The sequence below is a fragment of the Salvelinus fontinalis genome, chromosome 18 (assembly GCF_029448725.1).
Source record: "Salvelinus fontinalis isolate EN_2023a chromosome 18, ASM2944872v1, whole genome shotgun sequence".
NCBI lineage: Eukaryota > Metazoa > Chordata > Actinopteri > Salmoniformes > Salmonidae > Salvelinus > Salvelinus fontinalis.
In genome coordinates, this window is record NC_074682.1 from 52117035 (window position 1) to 52138074 (window position 21040).

Below are 21040 nucleotides of genomic sequence, written 5' to 3' on the forward strand. Positions count from 1 at the left end.
CCAGGGACACATACAGTCAACCAGTCTACCAGTACGGAAGACACCTTAAAAACGACCAGGGACACATACAGTCAACCAGTCTACCAGTAGGGAAGACACTTTAAAAACGACCAGGGACACATACAGTCAACCAGTCTACCAGTAGGGAAGACACTTTAAAAACGGCCAGGGACACATACAGTCAACCAGTCTACCAGTAGGGAAGACACTTTAAAAACGACCAGGGACACATACAGTCAACCAGTCAACCAGTCTACCAGTAGGGAAGACACTTTAAAAACGACCAGGGACACATACAGTCAACCAGTCTACCAGTAGGGAAGACACTTTAAAAACGACCAGGGACACATACAGTCAACCAGTCTACCAGTAGGGAAGACACTTTAAAAACGACCAGTGACACATACAGTCAACCAGTCTACCAGTAGGGAAGACACTTTAAAAACGACCAGGGACACATACAGTCAACCAGTCAACCAGTCTACCAGTAGGGAAGACACTTTAAAAACGACCAGGGACACATACAGTCAACCAGTCTACCAGTAGGGAAGACACTTTAAAAACGACCAGGGACACATACAGTCAACCAGTCTACCAGTAGGGAAGACACTTTAAAAACGACCAGGGACACATACAGTCAACCAGTCAACCAGTCTACCAGTAGGGAAGACACTTTAAAAACGACCAGGGACACATACAGTCAACCAGTCTACCAGTAGGGAAGACACCTTAAACGACCAGGGACACATACAGTCAACCAGTCTACCAGTAGGGAAGACACTTTAAAAACGACCAGGGACACATACAGTCAACCAGTCAACCAGTCTACCAGTAGGGAAGACACTTTAAAAACGACCAGGGACACATACAGTCAACCAGTCTACCAGTAGGGAAGACACTTTAAAAACGACCAGGGACACATACAGTCAACCAGTCAACCATTTAGGGAAGACACTTTAAAACGATCAGGGACACATACAGTCAACCAGTCTACCAGTAGGGAAGACACTTTAAAAACGATCAGGGACACATACAGTCAACCAGTCAACCAGTCTACCAGTAGGGAAGACACTTTAAAAACGACCAGGGACACATACAGTCAACCAGTCTACCAGTAGGGAAGACACTTTAAAAACGACCAGGGACACATACAGTCAACCAGTCTACCAGTAGGGAAGACACCTTAAAAACGACCAGGGACACATACAGTCAACCAGTCTACCAGTAGGGAAGACACTTTAAAAACGACCAGGGACACATACAGTCAACCAGTCTACCAGTAGGGAAGACACTTTAAAAACGGCCAGGGACACATACAGTCAACCAGTCTACCAGTAGGGAAGACACTTTAAAAACGACCAGGGACACATACAGTCAACCAGTCAACCAGTCTACCAGTAGGGAAGACACTTTAAAAACGACCAGGGACACATACAGTCAACCAGTCTACCAGTAGGGAAGACACTTTAAAAACGACCAGGGACACATACAGTCAACCAGTCTACCAGTAGGGAAGACACTTTAAAAACGACCAGTGACACATACAGTCAACCAGTCTACCAGTAGGGAAGACACTTTAAAAACGACCAGGGACACATACAGTCAACCAGTCAACCAGTCTACCAGTAGGGAAGACACTTTAAAAACGACCAGGGACACATACAGTCAACCAGTCTACCAGTAGGGAAGACACTTTAAAAACGACCAGGGACACATACAGTCAACCAGTCTACCAGTAGGGAAGACACTTTAAAAACGACCAGGGACACATACAGTCAACCAGTCAACCAGTCTACCAGTAGGGAAGACACTTTAAAAACGACCAGGGACACATACAGTCAACCAGTCTACCAGTAGGGAAGACACCTTAAACGACCAGGGACACATACAGTCAACCAGTCTACCAGTAGGGAAGACACTTTAAAAACGACCAGGGACACATACAGTCAACCAGTCAACCAGTCTACCAGTAGGGAAGACACTTTAAAAACGACCAGGGACACATACAGTCAACCAGTCTACCAGTAGGGAAGACACTTTAAAAACGACCAGGGACACATACAGTCAACCAGTCAACCAGTCTACCAGTAGGGAAGACACTTTAAAAACGACCAGGGACACATACAGTCAACCAGTCTACCAGTAGGGAAGACACTTTAAAAACGACCAGGGACACATTCACATACAGAAGCTTCCCAGGTAGTGAGAGATTTACTGTAGGACTGTTTTCCTGGAAACAGATTAAGCCTAATTCTAAACCACAAAACACGGTCAATAGATTTAATTGGTCCAGGACAAGGTGTAATTTGTGTCTGGGAAACCATCCCTCAATGTTTACAGATTAAAAATTGAGAGTAGGCTAACAAAAATACTCAGTTGACTCAAAACCTACTGTATGTCTTGGCTTCCAGTTGACCAGGAGAAGACAATACCGGAATAATAGACATCTTATCAGTTTACAATTGGCTCATTCATCCCTCTCCTCTCCCCTGTAACTATTCCCCAGGTCGTTGCTGCAAATGAGAACGTGTTCTCAGTCAACTTACCTGGTAAAATAACGGTAAAATAAAAAAAATAAAAAAATAAAAATCTTCCAGGGGACTGATATAGAGCTTATAGCATGATGTGTGACCTGCATTACAGAGGTCAGTGACTCTTCCCCCCCCAATCACACAGACAGCAGAGGAGAAAGCCCTCATGAAAAACCACAAGACCAACATAGCGGGCGGCAGGTAGCCTAGTGGTTAGAGCGTTGGTCCAGTAACCGAAAAGTTGCTAGATTGAATCCCCGAGCTGACAAGGTTAACATCTGTCGTTCTGCCACTGAACAAGGCAGTTAACCCACTGTTCCTAGGCCGTCATTGTAAATAAGAATTTGTTCTTAACTGACTACCAAGTTAAATATTGATGAAGTACAAAATATATAGAAAAGTATTATAAGCTACTGGATGACATCCTTCTAAAGACAATGGTACCTAAAGTAAATAAACAATATTGCTAAAACCTCACCACACAGTTAATACTAAAGCATCTGTCTTATGCAGTGCCTACCTACTTCTTAGGACATCATTTTCACATTTACGTATAAAAAAAAAAGCAAGATGGCCGATCAGACCTACTGAGGCAAATTGGCCAATGGAGAGGTCTTTTCCATCAAGCAAAGGGCTATTACAGGATCCCCCTCTCATACCAGTATAAACAGACACATAACACCAGCAGCAGCCACTACACACATGCCTCGACCAGTGGCTGCTGAGGGGAGAAGGGCTCATAATAATGGCTGGAACGGAGCGAATGGAATGGCACCAGGCACATGGGAACCATGTATTTGATACCATTCCACCGATTCCGCTCCAGCCATAACCCAGAGCCCGTCCTCCCCAATTAAGGTGCTACCAATCTCCTGTGGCCTAGACTATCTATATGTACACAAGCATGTACACACACACGCCAGACCATCTCATCTACTTGACTAGCAGAACAAGGTGTGTGTGTGTGTGTGTGTGTGTGTGTGTGTGTGTGTGTGTGTGTGTGTGTGTGTGTGTGTGTGTGTGTGTGTGTGTGTGTGTGTGTGTGTGTGTGTGTGTGTGTGTGTGTAAACCGCGTGCAGTATAGACCTAGATTAATATTTTATATTCTAGTAGGCATGCCAACGACATCAGAAAATGTAAAGGTTACGAGTCACTGGATCTATAATAGAATATAAAATAATTTGACAGTGTTGACAATGACTCAGAATGAAGAGTGACAAAGCAACTATATCCAGTGTAGGACTGTTGGGTATCAAGAGACTCAACTGGCTCGGGACAGAATCTACTGGAGCCTGGCTAAGAACACAATGCCATATACCCACTGAAACCCAAACCTGTCTGTAACACAAAAACTCAATGAGTCAATAGCATCTAATTACTAAGCTTCAAGCTTGAGGCTAATCATGTTTGGCACCTCTTCTGATGAAAGGTTCCACACAAAAGACACTTCTGATACCAGTTCTGGATGTAGTCAAAGTTCTGTACAGCATTGGTTCTCAACTGGTTTTGCCTCGGGACACAAATTGAACCAGGTTGTCTCAGTTCCGATCCAATATTTTGCATCGCGGAAAAAATAATAGTCAAAATACAATCTGGAAAACTCTATTTGTAGCATATATATACAGTAAAGGAATTCTATATATATATATATATCACCTATATTTAACCAGGTAGGCTAGTTGAGAACAAGTTCTCATTTGCAACTGCGACCTGGCCAAGATAAAGCAAAGCAGTTCGACACATACAACAACACAGAGTTACACATGGAATAAACAAAACATACAGTCAATAATACAGTAGAAAAATAAGTCTATATACAATGTGAGCAAATGAGGTGAGAAAAGGGAAGTAAAGGCAAAAAAAAGGCCATGGTGGCGAGGTAAATACAATATAGCAAGTTATATGTCCCTATATGACAAGAGAACAACATTCCCACGTCTTTGATTAACAATAATACAATTTTGCCCATATGAAGAATGTTAATAAACTCACTGTCTTGAGACTAGAGAACAACCAAAGTAGTAATACTAATAGCTCTATATTGAAAATACTGTGATTGAAAAAAACATTTTCAGAGATAATTATTATTGTTTATTTTTTAAATGTCATGTATTATCATGTCTACACACTTTCTACTTGTTTTAAAGTCATTTGAGTTCAGACTGGAGTATTTCTGCATACATTATTATTATTATTACTATTTTTACTCAGACACCCATGACTCAAACTCAAAACCTCCCGCGACCCAAACTTTGGTTGCGACCCACCAGTTGAGAATCGCTGATGTAAAGGATCTTATGCCTTGGTAACATAGTAACATGTGCACCTACTTTCAAATAAGGTTTACCAAAAAGTATGATTCTGGTGCTTAATCAAATACCTCAAAAAGATACTGTTCAGTGAGTGTAAACAAGAGCGGGGTGAGCACATGGTGATCTCGGGGTGAGCACATGGTGAGCACATGGTGATCTCGGGGTGAGCACATGGTGATGGCACAGTTACTGGCATCAACAGGGTTGCTTCCTAAACTTAACTACTGGCACCAGGGTTGCTAGCTCATAACATTCAAGGAAGATTCACAGCATATCAGCTCACCATGAAATAATGGTTAAAATAAGGTCCAGGAAAGAGATGCTATTGGCCAATAAGTGGCGGTGCCGTCCGGTGGGGACGACACTCGATGACCGAAGCCTGCCGGGATCCTGGCTTCCCGCCACTGTCTGTGAGTGCTGACGTTTGGCTGACGTTATCCCTCTAACGGTCCTCATGGCGTGCTGGCCGACAGGTCGGCTCCACTAAGAGTAAAATAAGCGTCCGGCTGCTAAACACGGACCTTCTAAACAGGACCTGTAGTAAATTAACACTGCCTTCAACACGTACAAGAGTACCAAGTCTCTTGTTCAGAGTCAGCTCTACTGATGGAAGAGCAACACCTACAAAATGTACTTCTTGTCTGTATATTTTAATGTGGACAGGTTCTAGTAAATGAACAGTGACTACAAACACCAGACTGTTTAGCCTGTCTAGGATCAGCGTGGCGCTAGCGGCACACCCCCCCCCCCCCCCACTGAAAAACCAGTGCCGCGAAATTCAAAAAAAATATTTTTTTAAAATATTTAACTTTCACACATTAAAGTCCAATACAGCTAATGAAAGACACAGATCTTATGAATCCAGTCAACATTTCCGATTTTTAAAATGTTTTACAGGGAAGACACAATATGTAAAGATGTACATCTATTACCTAAAAACACATTAGCATATTCCACCATCTTTTATTTGTCCACCAACACCAGTAGCCATCACCAATTCGGCTAAACTAAGATATTTATAGCCCCTAACCAACAAAAAAACTCATTAGATGACAGTCTGATAACATATTTATGGTATGGGATAGGTTTTGTTAGAAAAAAGTGCATATTTCAGGTATATGGCATAGTTTACAATTGCACCCACCATCACAAATGGACTAGAATAATTACAATGAGCAACGTGTTTACCTAACTACTAATCATCAAACATTTCGTAAAAATACACAGCATACACGAATCGAAAGACACAGATCCTGTGAATACAGACAATATTTCAGATTTTCTAAGTGTCTTACAGCGAAAACACAATAAATCGTTATATTAGCGTAGCACATAGCACATAGCAGCCCAGCATTGATTCTAGCCAAAGTGAGCGATAAAAGTCAACATCGCCAAAAGATATTAATTTTTTCACTAACCTTCTCAGAATTCTTCCGATGACACTCCTGTAACATCACATTACAACATGCATATACAGTTTGATCGAAAATGTTTATATTTAGCCACCAAAATCATGGTTAGACAATGTGAAATGTAGACAAGCTGGTAAAGAAAACGTCCTTGCGCCACTTAGACAGTGATCTACTCTTATACATAAATACTCATAAACGTGACTAAAAAATATAGGGTGGACAGGGATTGATAGACAATTTAATTCTTAATACAATTGCGTTATTACATTTTTTAATTTATCCTTACTTTTCAATACAGTTTGCGCCAAGCGAAGCTACGTCAAAAAACATGGCGTCCTAAGCCACTAAAATGTTTCGACAGAAACACGATTTATCATAATAAAAATGTCCTACCTTGAGCTGTTCTTCCATCAGTATCTTGGGCAAAGGATCCTTTCTTGGGAGAAATCGTCTTTTGGTGGAAAGCTGTCCTCTTGCCATGTGGAAATGTCAACTACGTTCGGGATGAACTGAAAAGCGTTCCCAACTTTTCACATCGTTGCAAAAATAAATGTCCCAAAATCGCACTAAACGGATATAAATTGCTATAAAACGCTTTAAATTAACTACTTTGTGATGTTTGTAACTCCTATAACGAGTGAAAAGATGACCGGAGAAATATAACAGGCTAAACTAATGCTTGGAACAGGAGAGGGTCGGTGTCTTCCACGCGCGTTACGCAGCAAGAAAAGACTTGCTAGCTAAAGGTTTTTTTCATTTGTAGTGCCTGTGAACGAGCAATCGAGCCCGTTGGAATCGTCATCACGTAAAGGCATCCAGGGGAAGACGTAAGAAGTGTCCGTATAGTCATAGCAACGACAGTGCCCGTTTAAATGACTTCAGAAAAGTGGCCAACGTTTCTCAAATCTGACTCCATGTCAGGGAAATTGCTGTAGAATGGGCTCTGTTCCACTTAGAGACAAAATTTCAACTCCTATAGAAACTATAGACTGTTTTCTATCCAATAATAATAATAATATGCATATTGTACGATCAAGGATTTTGTGGGAAGCCGTTTAAAAAATTAGCCACATTAGCATAAATAGTCTAAACAGCGCCCCCATCCCCAACAGGTTAAATCTACTGAGAAAACAGAAGACACTGGGAAAAAAAGGCCACTCAAACAGTTTGCATGATATAATAATTACAACCAGCAAGGAACTGGAATGATTGATCAGCTCTTGCAAATACAACGGGAAGAATACTGGAGGTATAACATGAGTAACTATACTGAACACCAATTGCAAGTAATTAATGTAATGAATGACTCATTCTAAAGATTGCTTCATTTTATAGCTGTGATAGTGCAGAACAGAGAAATAAGACTACTTCCTTCCTTTGCAGAAAGACACCGTGAGACACGTAAACATTTAAGGCAGAGCCGACTCGGATGTGCTGCTGTCTTATAGTGTTCTAGGGACACCAATTACAAACAGCAGCAGTTGTCACACACAATCCACTACTCTTCCTGTCACACACACAATCCACTACTCTTCCTGTCACACACACAATCCACTACTCCTCCTGCCACACACACAATCCACTACTCCTCCTGCCACACACACAATCTACTACTCTTCCTGCCACACACACACTATCCACTACTCCTCCTGCCACACACACACAATCCACTACCCCTCCTGCCACACACACACAATCCACTACTCCTCCTGCCACACACACAATCCACTACTCCTCCTGCCACAGACACAATCCACTACTCCTCCTGCCACACACACACAATCCACTACTCTTCCTGCCACACACACAATCCACTACTCTTCCTGTCACACATACAATCCACTACTCCTCCTGCCACACACACAATCCACTACTCCTCCTGCCACACACACAATCCACTACTCCTCCTGCCACACACACAATCCACTACTCCTCCTGCCACACACACACAATCCACTACTCTTCCTGCCACACACACAATCCACTACTCCTCCTGCCACACACACAATCCACTACTCCTCCTGCCACACACACACAATCCACTACTCCTCCTGCCACACACACAATCCACTACTGTTCCTGCCACACACACAATCCACTACTCCTCCTGCCACACACACAATCCACTACTCTTCCTACCACACACACAATCCACTACTCCTCCTGCCACACACACACAATCCACTACTCCTCCTGCCACACACACAATCCACTATTCCTCCTGTCACACATACAATCCACTACTCCTCCTGCCACACACACACAATCCACTACTCCTCCTGCCACACACACACACACAATCCACTACTCCTCCTGCCACACACATACAATCCACTACTCTTCCTGTCACACACACAATCCACTACTCCTCCTGCCACACACACAATCCACTACTCTTCCTGCCACACACACAATCCACTACTCCTCCTGCCACACACACACAATCCACTACTCTTCCTGCCACACACACAATCCACTACTCTTCCTGTCACACATACAATCCACTACTCCTCCTGCCACACACACAATCCACTACTCCTCCTGCCACACACACAATCCACTACTCCTCCTGCCACACACACAATCCACTACTCCTCCTGCCACACACACACAATCCACTACTCTTCCTGCCACACACACAATCCACTATTCCTCCTGCCACACACACACAATCCACTACTCCTCCTGCCACACACACAATCCACTACTCCTCCTGCCACACACACAATACACTACTCCTCCTGCCACACACACACAATCCACTATTCCTCCTGCCACACACACACAATCCACTACTCCTCCTGCCACACACAAAATCCACTACTCCTCCTGCCACACACACAATCCACTACTCCTCCTGCCACACACACACAATCCACTACTCTTCCTGCCACAAACACAATCCACTACTCTTCCTGTCACACACACAATCCACTACTCCTCCTGCCACACACACAATCCACTATTCCTCCTGTTACACATACAATCCACTACTCCTCCTGCCACACACACACAATCCACTATTCCTCCTGCCACACACACACACAATCCACTACTCCTCCTGCCACACACATACAATCCACTACTCTTCCTTTCACACACACAATCCACTACTCCTCCTGCCACACACACAATCCACTACTCTTCCTGCCACACACACAATCCACTACTCCTCCTGCCACACACACAATCCACTACTCCTCCTGCCACACACACAATCCACTACTCCTCCTGCCACGCACACAATCCACTACTCCTCCTGCCACACACACAATCCACTACTCCTCCTGCCACACACACAATCCACTACTCCTCCTGCCACACACACAATCCACTACTCCTCCTGCCACACACACAATCCACTACTCCTTCTGCCACACACACAATCCACTACTCCTCCTGCCACACACACAATCCACTACTCCTCCTGCCACACACACAATCCACTACTCCTCCTGCCACACACACAATCCACTACTCCTCCTGCCACACACACACAATCCACTACTCTTCCTGCCACACACACAATCCACTACTCTTCCTGTCACACACACAATCCACTACTCCTCCTGCCACACACACAATCCATTACTCTTCCTGTCACACACACAATCCACTACTCTTCCTGCCACACACACACACAATCCACTACTCCTCCTGCCAACCACACACAATCCACTACTCCTCCTGCCACACACACAATCCACTACTCCTCCTTTCACACACACACAATCCACTACTCCTCCTGCCACACACACACAATCCACTACTCCTCCTGCCACACACACACAATCCACTACTCCTCCTGCCACACACACACAATCCACTACTCCTCCTGCCACACACACAATCCACTACTCCTCCTGCCACACACACAATCCACTACTCTTCCTGCCACACACACAATCCACTACTCCTCCTGCCACACACACAATCCACTACTATTCCTGCCACACACACACAATCCACTACTCCTCCTGCCACACACACAATCCACTACTCCTCCTGTCACACACACACAATCCACTACTCCTCCTGCCACACACACACAATCCACTACTCCTCCTGCCACACACACACAATCCACTACTCCTCCTGCCACACACACACAATCCACTACTCCTCCTGCCACACACACACAATCCACTACTCCTCCTGCCACACACACAATCCACTACTCCTCCTGCCACACACACAATCCACTACTCTTCCTGCCACACACACAATCCACTACTCCTCCTGCCACACACACAATCCACTACTCCTCCTGCCACACACACACAATCCACTACTCCTCCTGCCACACACACAATCCACTACTCCTCCTGTCACACACACACAATCCACTACTCCTCCTGCCACACACACACAATCCACTACTCCTCCTGCCACACACACACAATCCACTACTCCTCCTGCCACACACACACAATCCACTACTCCTCCTGCCACACACACAATCCACTACTCCTCCTGCCACACACACACAATCCACCACTCCTCCTGCCACACACACAATCCACTACTCCTCCTGCCACACACACAATCCACTACTCCTCCTGCCACACACACACAATCCACCACTCCTCCTGCCACACACACAATCCACTACTCCTCCTGCCACACACACAATCTACTACTCTTCCTGCCACACACACACTATCCACTACTCCTCCTGCCACACACACACAATCCACTACCCCTCCTGCCACACACACACAATCCACTACTCCTCCTGCCACACACACAATCCACTACTCCTCCTGCCACAGACACAATCCACTACTCCTCCTGCCACACACACACAATCCACTACTCTTCCTGCCACACACACAATCCACTACTCTTCCTGTCACACATACAATCCACTACTCCTCCTGCCACACACACAATCCACTACTCCTCCTGCCACACACACAATCCACTACTCCTCCTGCCACACACACAATCCACTACTCCTCCTGCCACACACACACAATCCACTACTCTTCCTGCCACACACACAATCCACTACTCCTCCTGCCACACACACAATCCACTACTCCTCCTGCCACACACACACAATCCACTACTCCTCCTGCCACACACACAATCCACTACTGTTCCTGCCACACACACAATCCACTACTCCTCCTGCCACACACACAATCCACTACTCTTCCTACCACACACACAATCCACTACTCCTCCTGCCACACACACACAATCCACTACTCCTCCTGCCACACACACAATCCACTATTCCTCCTGTCACACATACAATCCACTACTCCTCCTGCCACACACACACAATCCACTACTCCTCCTGCCACACACACACACACAATCCACTACTCCTCCTGCCACACACATACAATCCACTACTCTTCCTGTCACACACACAATCCACTACTCCTCCTGCCACACACACAATCCACTACTCTTCCTGCCACACACACAATCCACTACTCCTCCTGCCACACACACACAATCCACTACTCTTCCTGCCACACACACAATCCACTACTCTTCCTGTCACACATACAATCCACTACTCCTCCTGCCACACACACAATCCACTACTCCTCCTGCCACACACACAATCCACTACTCCTCCTGCCACACACACAATCCACTACTCCTCCTGCCACACACACACAATCCACTACTCTTCCTGCCACACACACAATCCACTATTCCTCCTGCCACACACACACAATCCACTACTCCTCCTGCCACACACACAATCCACTACTCCTCCTGCCACACACACAATACACTACTCCTCCTGCCACACACACACAATCCACTATTCCTCCTGCCACACACACACAATCCACTACTCCTCCTGCCACACACAAAATCCACTACTCCTCCTGCCACACACACAATCCACTACTCCTCCTGCCACACACACACAATCCACTACTCTTCCTGCCACAAACACAATCCACTACTCTTCCTGTCACACACACAATCCACTACTCCTCCTGCCACACACACAATCCACTATTCCTCCTGTTACACATACAATCCACTACTCCTCCTGCCACACACACACAATCCACTATTCCTCCTGCCACACACACACACAATCCACTACTCCTCCTGCCACACACATACAATCCACTACTCTTCCTTTCACACACACAATCCACTACTCCTCCTGCCACACACACAATCCACTACTCTTCCTGCCACACACACAATCCACTACTCCTCCTGCCACACACACAATCCACTACTCCTCCTGCCACACACACAATCCACTACTCCTCCTGCCACGCACACAATCCACTACTCCTCCTGCCACACACACAATCCACTACTCCTCCTGCCACACACACAATCCACTACTCCTCCTGCCACACACACAATCCACTACTCCTCCTGCCACACACACAATCCACTACTCCTTCTGCCACACACACAATCCACTACTCCTCCTGCCACACACACAATCCACTACTCCTCCTGCCACACACACAATCCACTACTCCTCCTGCCACACACACAATCCACTACTCCTCCTGCCACACACACACAATCCACTACTCTTCCTGCCACACACACAATCCACTACTCTTCCTGTCACACACACAATCCACTACTCCTCCTGCCACACACACAATCCATTACTCTTCCTGTCACACACACAATCCACTACTCTTCCTGCCACACACACACACAATCCACTACTCCTCCTGCCAACCACACACAATCCACTACTCCTCCTGCCACACACACAATCCACTACTCCTCCTTTCACACACACACAATCCACTACTCCTCCTGCCACACACACACAATCCACTACTCCTCCTGCCACACACACACAATCCACTACTCCTCCTGCCACACACACACAATCCACTACTCCTCCTGCCACACACACAATCCACTACTCCTCCTGCCACACACACAATCCACTACTCTTCCTGCCACACACACAATCCACTACTCCTCCTGCCACACACACAATCCACTACTATTCCTGCCACACACACACAATCCACTACTCCTCCTGCCACACACACAATCCACTACTCCTCCTGTCACACACACACAATCCACTACTCCTCCTGCCACACACACACAATCCACTACTCCTCCTGCCACACACACACAATCCACTACTCCTCCTGCCACACACACACAATCCACTACTCCTCCTGCCACACACACACAATCCACTACTCCTCCTGCCACACACACAATCCACTACTCCTCCTGCCACACACACAATCCACTACTCTTCCTGCCACACACACAATCCACTACTCCTCCTGCCACACACACAATCCACTACTCCTCCTGCCACACACACACAATCCACTACTCCTCCTGCCACACACACAATCCACTACTCCTCCTGTCACACACACACAATCCACTACTCCTCCTGCCACACACACACAATCCACTACTCCTCCTGCCACACACACACAATCCACTACTCCTCCTGCCACACACACACAATCCACTACTCCTCCTGCCACACACACAATCCACTACTCCTCCTGCCACACACACACAATCCACCACTCCTCCTGCCACACACACAATCCACTACTCCTCCTGCCACACACACAATCCACTACTCTTCCTGCCACACACACAATCCACTACTCTTCCTGCCACACACACAATCCACTACTCCTCCTGCCACACACACAATCCACTACTCCTCCTGCCACACACACACAATCCACTACTCTTCCTGCCACACACAATCCACTACTCTTCCTGTCACACATACAATCCACTACTCCTCCTGCCACACACACAATCCACTACTCCTCCTGCCACACACACAATCCACTACTCCTCCTGCCACACACACAATCCACTACTCCTCCTGCCACACACACAATCCACTACTCTTCCTGCCACACACACAATCCACTACTCTTCCTGCCACACACACAATCCACTCCTCCTCCTGCCACACACACAATCCACTACTCCTCCTGCCACACACACACAATCCACTACTCTTCCTGCCACACACAATCCACTACTCTTCCTGTCACACATACAATCCACTACTCCTCCTGCCACACACACAATCCACTACTCCTCCTGCCACACACACACAATCCACTACTCCTCCTGCCACACACACAATCCACTACTCCTCCTGCCACACACACACAATCCACTACTCTTCCTGCCACACACACAATCCACTACTCCTCCTGCCACACACACAATCCACTACTCCTCCTGCCACACACACACAATCCACTACTCCTCCTGCCACACACACAATCCACTACTGTTCCTGCCACACACACAATCCACTACTCCTCCTGCCACACACACAGTCCACTACTCTTCCTGCCACACACACAATCCACTACTCCTCCTGCCACACACACACAATCCACTACTCCTCCTGCCACACACACAATCCACTACTCCTCCTGCCACACACACAATACACTACTCCTCCTGCCACACACACAATCCACTACTCCTCCTGCCACACACACACAATCCACTACTCCTCCTGCCACACACACAATCCACTAATCTTCCTGCCACACACACAATCCACTACTCCTCCTGCCACACACACAATCCACTACTCCTCCTGCCACACACACACAATCCACTACTCCTCCTGCCACACACACAATCCACTACTCTTCCTGCCACACACACAATCCACTACTCCTCCTGCCACACACACAATCCACTACTCTTCCTGCCACACACACAATCCACTACTCCTCCTGCCACACACACACAATCCACTATTCCTCCTGCCACACACACACAATCCACTACTCCTCCTGCCACACACACAATCCACTACTCCTCCTGCCACACACACAATACACTACTCCTCCTGCCACACACACAATCCACTACTCCTCCTGCCACACACACAATCCACTACTCCTCCTGCCACACACACACAATCCACTACTCCTCCTGCCACACACACAATCCACTACTCTTCCTGCCACACACACAATCCACTACTCCTCCTGCCACACACACAATCCACTACTCTTCCTGCCACACACACAATCCACTACTCCTCCTGCCACACACACACAATCCACTATTCCTCCTGCCACACACACACAATCCACTACTCCTCCTGCCACACACACAATCCACTACTCCTCCTGCCACACACACAATACACTACTCCTCCTGCCACACACACAATCCACTACTCTTCCTGCCACACACACACAATCCACTACTCCTCCTGCCACACACACAATCCACTACTCTTCCTGCCACACACACAATCCACTACTCTTCCTGTCACACACACAATCCACTACTCCTCCTGCCACACACACAATCCACTATTCCTCCTGTCACACATACAATCCACTACTCCTCCTGCCACACACACACACAATCCACTAGTCCTCCTGCCACACACACACAATCCACTACTCCTCCTGCCACACACATACAATCCACTACTCTTCCTGTCACACACACAATCCACTACTCTTCCTGCCACACACACAATCCACTACTCCTCCTGCAACACACACACAATCCACTACTCTTCCTGCCACACACACAATCCACTACTCTTCCTGTCACACATACAATCCACTACTCCTCCTGCCACACACACAATCCACTACTCCTCCTGCCACACACACAATCCACTACTCCTCCTGCCACACACACAATCCACTACTCCTCCTGCCAAACACACAATCCACTACTCCTCCTGCCACACACACACAATCCACTACTCTTCCTGCCACACACACAATCCACTACTCCTCCTGCCACACACACAATCCACTACTCCTCCTGCCACACACACACAATCCACCACTCCTCCTGCCACACACACAATCCACTACTCTTCCTGCCACACACACAATCCACTACTCCTCCTGCCACACACACAATCCACTACTCTTCCTGCCACACACACAATCCACTACTCCTCCTGCCACACACACACAATCCACTACTCCTCCTGCCACACGCACACATTCCACTACTCCTCTTGCCACACACACAATCCACTACTCCTCCTGCCACACACACAATACACTACTCCTCCTGCCACACACACACAATCCACTATTCCTCCTGCCACACACACACACAATCCACTACTCCTCCTGCCACACACAAAATCCACTACTCCTCCTGCCACACACACAATCCACTACTCCTCCTGCCACACACACACAATCCACTACTCTTCCTGCCACAAACACAATCCACTACTCTTCCTGTCACACACACAATCCACTACTCCTCCTGCCACACACACAATCCACTATTCCTCCTGTCACACATACAATCCACTACTCCTCCTGCCACACACACACAATCCACTATTCCTCCTGCCAGACACACACACAATCCACTACTCCTCCTGCCACACACATACAATCCACTACTCTTCCTGTCACACACACAATCCACTACTCCTCCTGCCACACACACAATCCACTACTCTTCCTGCCCCACACACAATCCACTTCTCCTCCTGCCACACACACAATCCACTACTCCTCCTGCCACACACACAATCCACTACTCCTCCTGCCACGCACACAATCCACTACTCCTCCTGCCACACACACAATCCACTACTCCTCCTGCCACACACACAATCCACTACTCCTCCTGCCACACACACAATCCACTACTCCTCCTGCCACACACACAATCCACTACTCCTTCTGCCACACACACAATCCACTACTCCTCCTGCCACACACACAATCCACTACTCCTCCTGCCACACACACAATCCACTACTCCTCCTGCCACACACACAATCCACTACTCCTCCTGCCACACACACACAATCCACTACTCTTCCTGCCACACACACAATCCACTACTCTTTCTGCCACACACACAATCCACTACTCCTCCTGCCACACACACAATCCACTACTCTTCATGTCACACACACAATCCACTACTCCTCCTGTCACACACACACAATCTACTACTCCTCCTGCCACACACACACAATCCACTACTCCTCCTGCCACACACACACACAATCCACTACTCCTCCTGCCACACACACACAATCCACTACTCCTCCTGCCACACACACAATCCACTACTCCTCCTGTCACACACACACAATCCACTACTCCTCCTGCCACACACACAATCCACTACTCCTCCTGCCACACACACAATCCACTACTCTTCCTGCCACACACACAATCCACTACTCTTCCTGCCACACACACAATCCACTACTCCTCCTGCCACACACACAATCCACTACTCCTCCTGCCACACACACACAATCCACTACTCTTCCTGCCACACACACAATCCACTACTCTTCCTGTCACACATACAATCCACTACTCCTCCTGCCACACACACAATCCACTACTCCTCCAGCCACACACACAATCCACTACTCCTCCTGCCACACACACAATCCACTTCTCCTCCTGCCACACACACACAATCCACTACTCTTCCTGCCACACACACAATCCACTACTCTTCCTGTCACACACACAATCCACTACTCCTCCTGCCACACACACAATCCACTACTCCTCCTGCCACACACACACAATCCACTACTCCTCCTGCCACACACACACAATCCACTACTTCTCCTGCCACACACACAATCCACTACTCCTCCTGCCACACACACAATCCACTACTCTTCCTGTCACACACACCATCATAAACTACTGCAGCATGTCTGTCCACTGCTAAACTGCATTAGTAAAACCACTCTTTCTCGACTCCAGATCTACGTTCTGTACAATTATGCACACACGCACTCACACACACTCGTGCATGCACTCACACACAAACACAAACACACACACACACACACCACCCCTACACTACCACTGCATATCTGTCCTGAACTGCAATAGTAAAATGTGAGTAAAACCCATCCCTATCCCTCTCCCTGTCTCTCTCTCTCTCTCTCTCTCTCTCTCCCTCCCCCTTCTCCCTCCCTCTCTCTTTCTCTAACCCTCTCCCTTTCTCACTCCCTCTTTCCCTCTCTACCTCTTTCACTCTCCTCCCTCTGCCCCCTCTCTCTTGCCCGCTCTTTCCCTCTGCCCCCTCTCTCTCTCCCTCTCTCTCCCTTTCTCTCCCTCTCCCTCTCCCTCTCTCCCTCTCCCTCTCTCTCTCTCTCCCTCTCCCTCTCCCCCTCTCTCTCTCTCCCTCTCTCTCTCTCTCTCTCTCTCTCTCTCTGCCCCCTCTCTCTCTCTCTCTCTCTCTCTCTCTCCCTCTCTCCCCCTCTCCCCCTCTCCCTCTCCCTCTCTCCTCCTGATCTATCTGCTGATTCAGCTATACTGTCAGTCTCACCCTGCACCCCATCCCACTCACTGTAAATCACATGGCAGTGGGACCATTAAATTAGCTACAGGGTGCCCTCTGCACACGCACACACACACACACACACACAATGAAACTACTACTCCCAGTTCAGTGCTTCTAAATCATCATGGATTAAATTATATCAATACCTGAATGACTGAATCGAAGGACTGCATAATACAATCAGTGCAATGTAGAAATGCTGACTAGAGTAACTGTTTCAACTCCACTCAATCAGTATGGTCCTATGTTAGTGCTTCAGAAGAGAGCATTTGGCTTAGCGTACCCATAAAATCACACGCAGATAGAGACACATGCTACGTAGCCAGCTAGCCACTGACTTACCAACTGTGTGGTTCTGGTGTGAGTTGCTGGTGAAGCGCTAATGAGAATCCAAAAAAGCTGCCGGTCTCCCCCTCCTTGGTCAGAGTCATGCTAGTATCCAGGTTGAATCCTGCAACAGTCAGGAAATAGACGGAGAGAAGGAGAGAATGGAGAAGAATACCCCAGCGCTGTGAAAGAGAGACCGAGAATCCATGTCTCAGATGTGGTGCCATAGTCCTGGAGAATGAGCAGGTCCTTCAGAAGAGCAGGTCCCTCAGCAGAGCAGAGCAGGTCCCTCAGCAGAACAGAGCAGGTCCCTCAGCAGAGCAGAGCAGAGCAGAACAGGTCCCTCTCAGCAGAACAGAGCAGAGCAGCCTCTGTTCAGTTACAGATTAACAAAGAGTTCTATATTCTCTGTGGTTTAATTTAATGCTGATTGGAGAAAGAAAAAGGATAAGTGCTGCTTGACTCTCCTCTTCTGGCTCGGTTGATATTTCCCTTGTTTCCTTTTCTCACTCTCTTTCTGTTCTCTCCTCCTACGTCTTCTGCTGTCAGTCTGCGGAGCAGCCTGAGAAAATGTGGCTGTGTGAGCCAGCTTGTGTGTGAGAGAGTGTGTGTGTGGTGTGCGTATACCTCCCCCTCCTCTGCTGTGTGACTGAGAGAGACAGAGGACAAGTGCCTTGAATAGCCCGCTCACTCCTCCCCCCTCCCCATACTCTTTCAATCTCTCTCTCTCTTTCTGCCCTTTCTCTCTCTCTCTCTCTCTCTCAGCTGACATCAACACTCAAGGGACTGCTGCCAAAATACCAGGCAAGGTTGTCAAGATACTTGGACCCAATTGAATCAGAAAAGAATGAAAAGAAAGCAGCCATTTTTTTTATCTGTTAAACTCACAGTGTCCAAAAGACATCCATCCCCTTCAGTAAATGGAACAGGTGCTTGGATATCTGAACAGAAGACCAGAAGAACAGGAGTTCTGGCTGGAGAACACGGTTGATCAATAACATGAATTTAAGCGCTTCTTTTTTTCTTCTTCTTTGAAAAAAAAAAAAAGAAAACATGAAATGTAGACCTGGAATCCATTAATTAAACTTCCAGTAATCCAAAATGTAAAAAAAAGAAAAAAAAAAGGGAAAAATGACATTTCTAAAATATTGAAATTGAAGATAGCTGTTAGCTGCTAGAGTAACAGGGTGATCAATAATGCTCTAGAGATTATTTTTCTTTCAGAGAACCTGCATGGAATCTGGGCTGGAGTCCAAAAACTTGCAGTGATCTGGAATGAACCTCCCAGACAATGGAGCACGGTAATGTGCACAGTGACCCAGGAAACCTAAGAACAAACCTGTGAGGGGATCAAACGGAGAGTGACAGAAGTATATGTGCTGTGGCAGGAAAATGTGATCAGAGTTCGGAGTAACATAATTGAGAGAATTGAAGACATTGAGTAGAGTACATCAAAGCAAAAATATCTAATCTGAGTAGAGTAGAGTAAATTACCATAGGCTTGTCTTTTTCTTTAAATCTAAATTACTGTTGAACACCAGACTAATAAACTCCCTTGACATAAAACGTATTTGTCATATTTTAACAGACAACAACAATAGACTGTGAAGCAATGTGACTTCCTATAGCCTGGCTAAAAGCTACCGTCTTAGATTACACCGTGCCCACCCATGCTCTGCCACACCAAAGTCCCATGTCTAGTCAGTCATGCCCTCACAGCATTGTCCACATTGTGGAAACTTTGTACCAGCCCGGTCACAGCTGTTCTGGACCAGCTGATTCCTGTCCTCCTGTCACTGTGTTTCTATACAATCTGAGTCCCAAATTACACCCTATTTTCTACATAGTGCAGTACATTTGGTCAAAATTAGTGCACTATGTAGGGAGAAGGGTGCGATTAGGGATGGAGCCTACAGCTGTCTTGGGGTTACGTATACCCCCTCTGAGGCTAGTTAGTCACCTTCTTCTGATACCTTCTCACACCTTCTTACACAAACACCCACATTAAATACTGGGTTTAGGAATTGTTCATATGCATCGTAAAAACTGTATTGGATATCAACAACAATCGGCTAAGTGAGAAAGCGAGCCCATGTCAAAACAAACCCATATAAAAAAGGCGGGAAATCTTCATAAACATATGTTT

At 47.0% G+C, this 21040-nt stretch overlaps 1 protein-coding gene across 3 annotated transcripts in view; it reads right to left on the minus strand.

Annotated features, from left to right (window-relative positions):
• Nucleotides 1–19538, minus strand: part of LOC129815736 (integrin alpha-7-like) — a 95045-nt gene extending 75507 nt beyond the window's left edge. For all 3 annotated transcript variants that reach the window (XM_055869807.1, XM_055869806.1, XM_055869809.1), the window contains exon 1: nucleotides 18910–19538. In XM_055869807.1, coding sequence (XP_055725782.1) covers nucleotides 18910–19121 — 212 coding nt within the window. In that variant the 5' untranslated portion in view covers nucleotides 19122–19538. The remainder of the gene's footprint in view (nucleotides 1–18909) is intronic.
• Between the last annotated feature and the right edge of the window lie 1502 nt (nucleotides 19539–21040).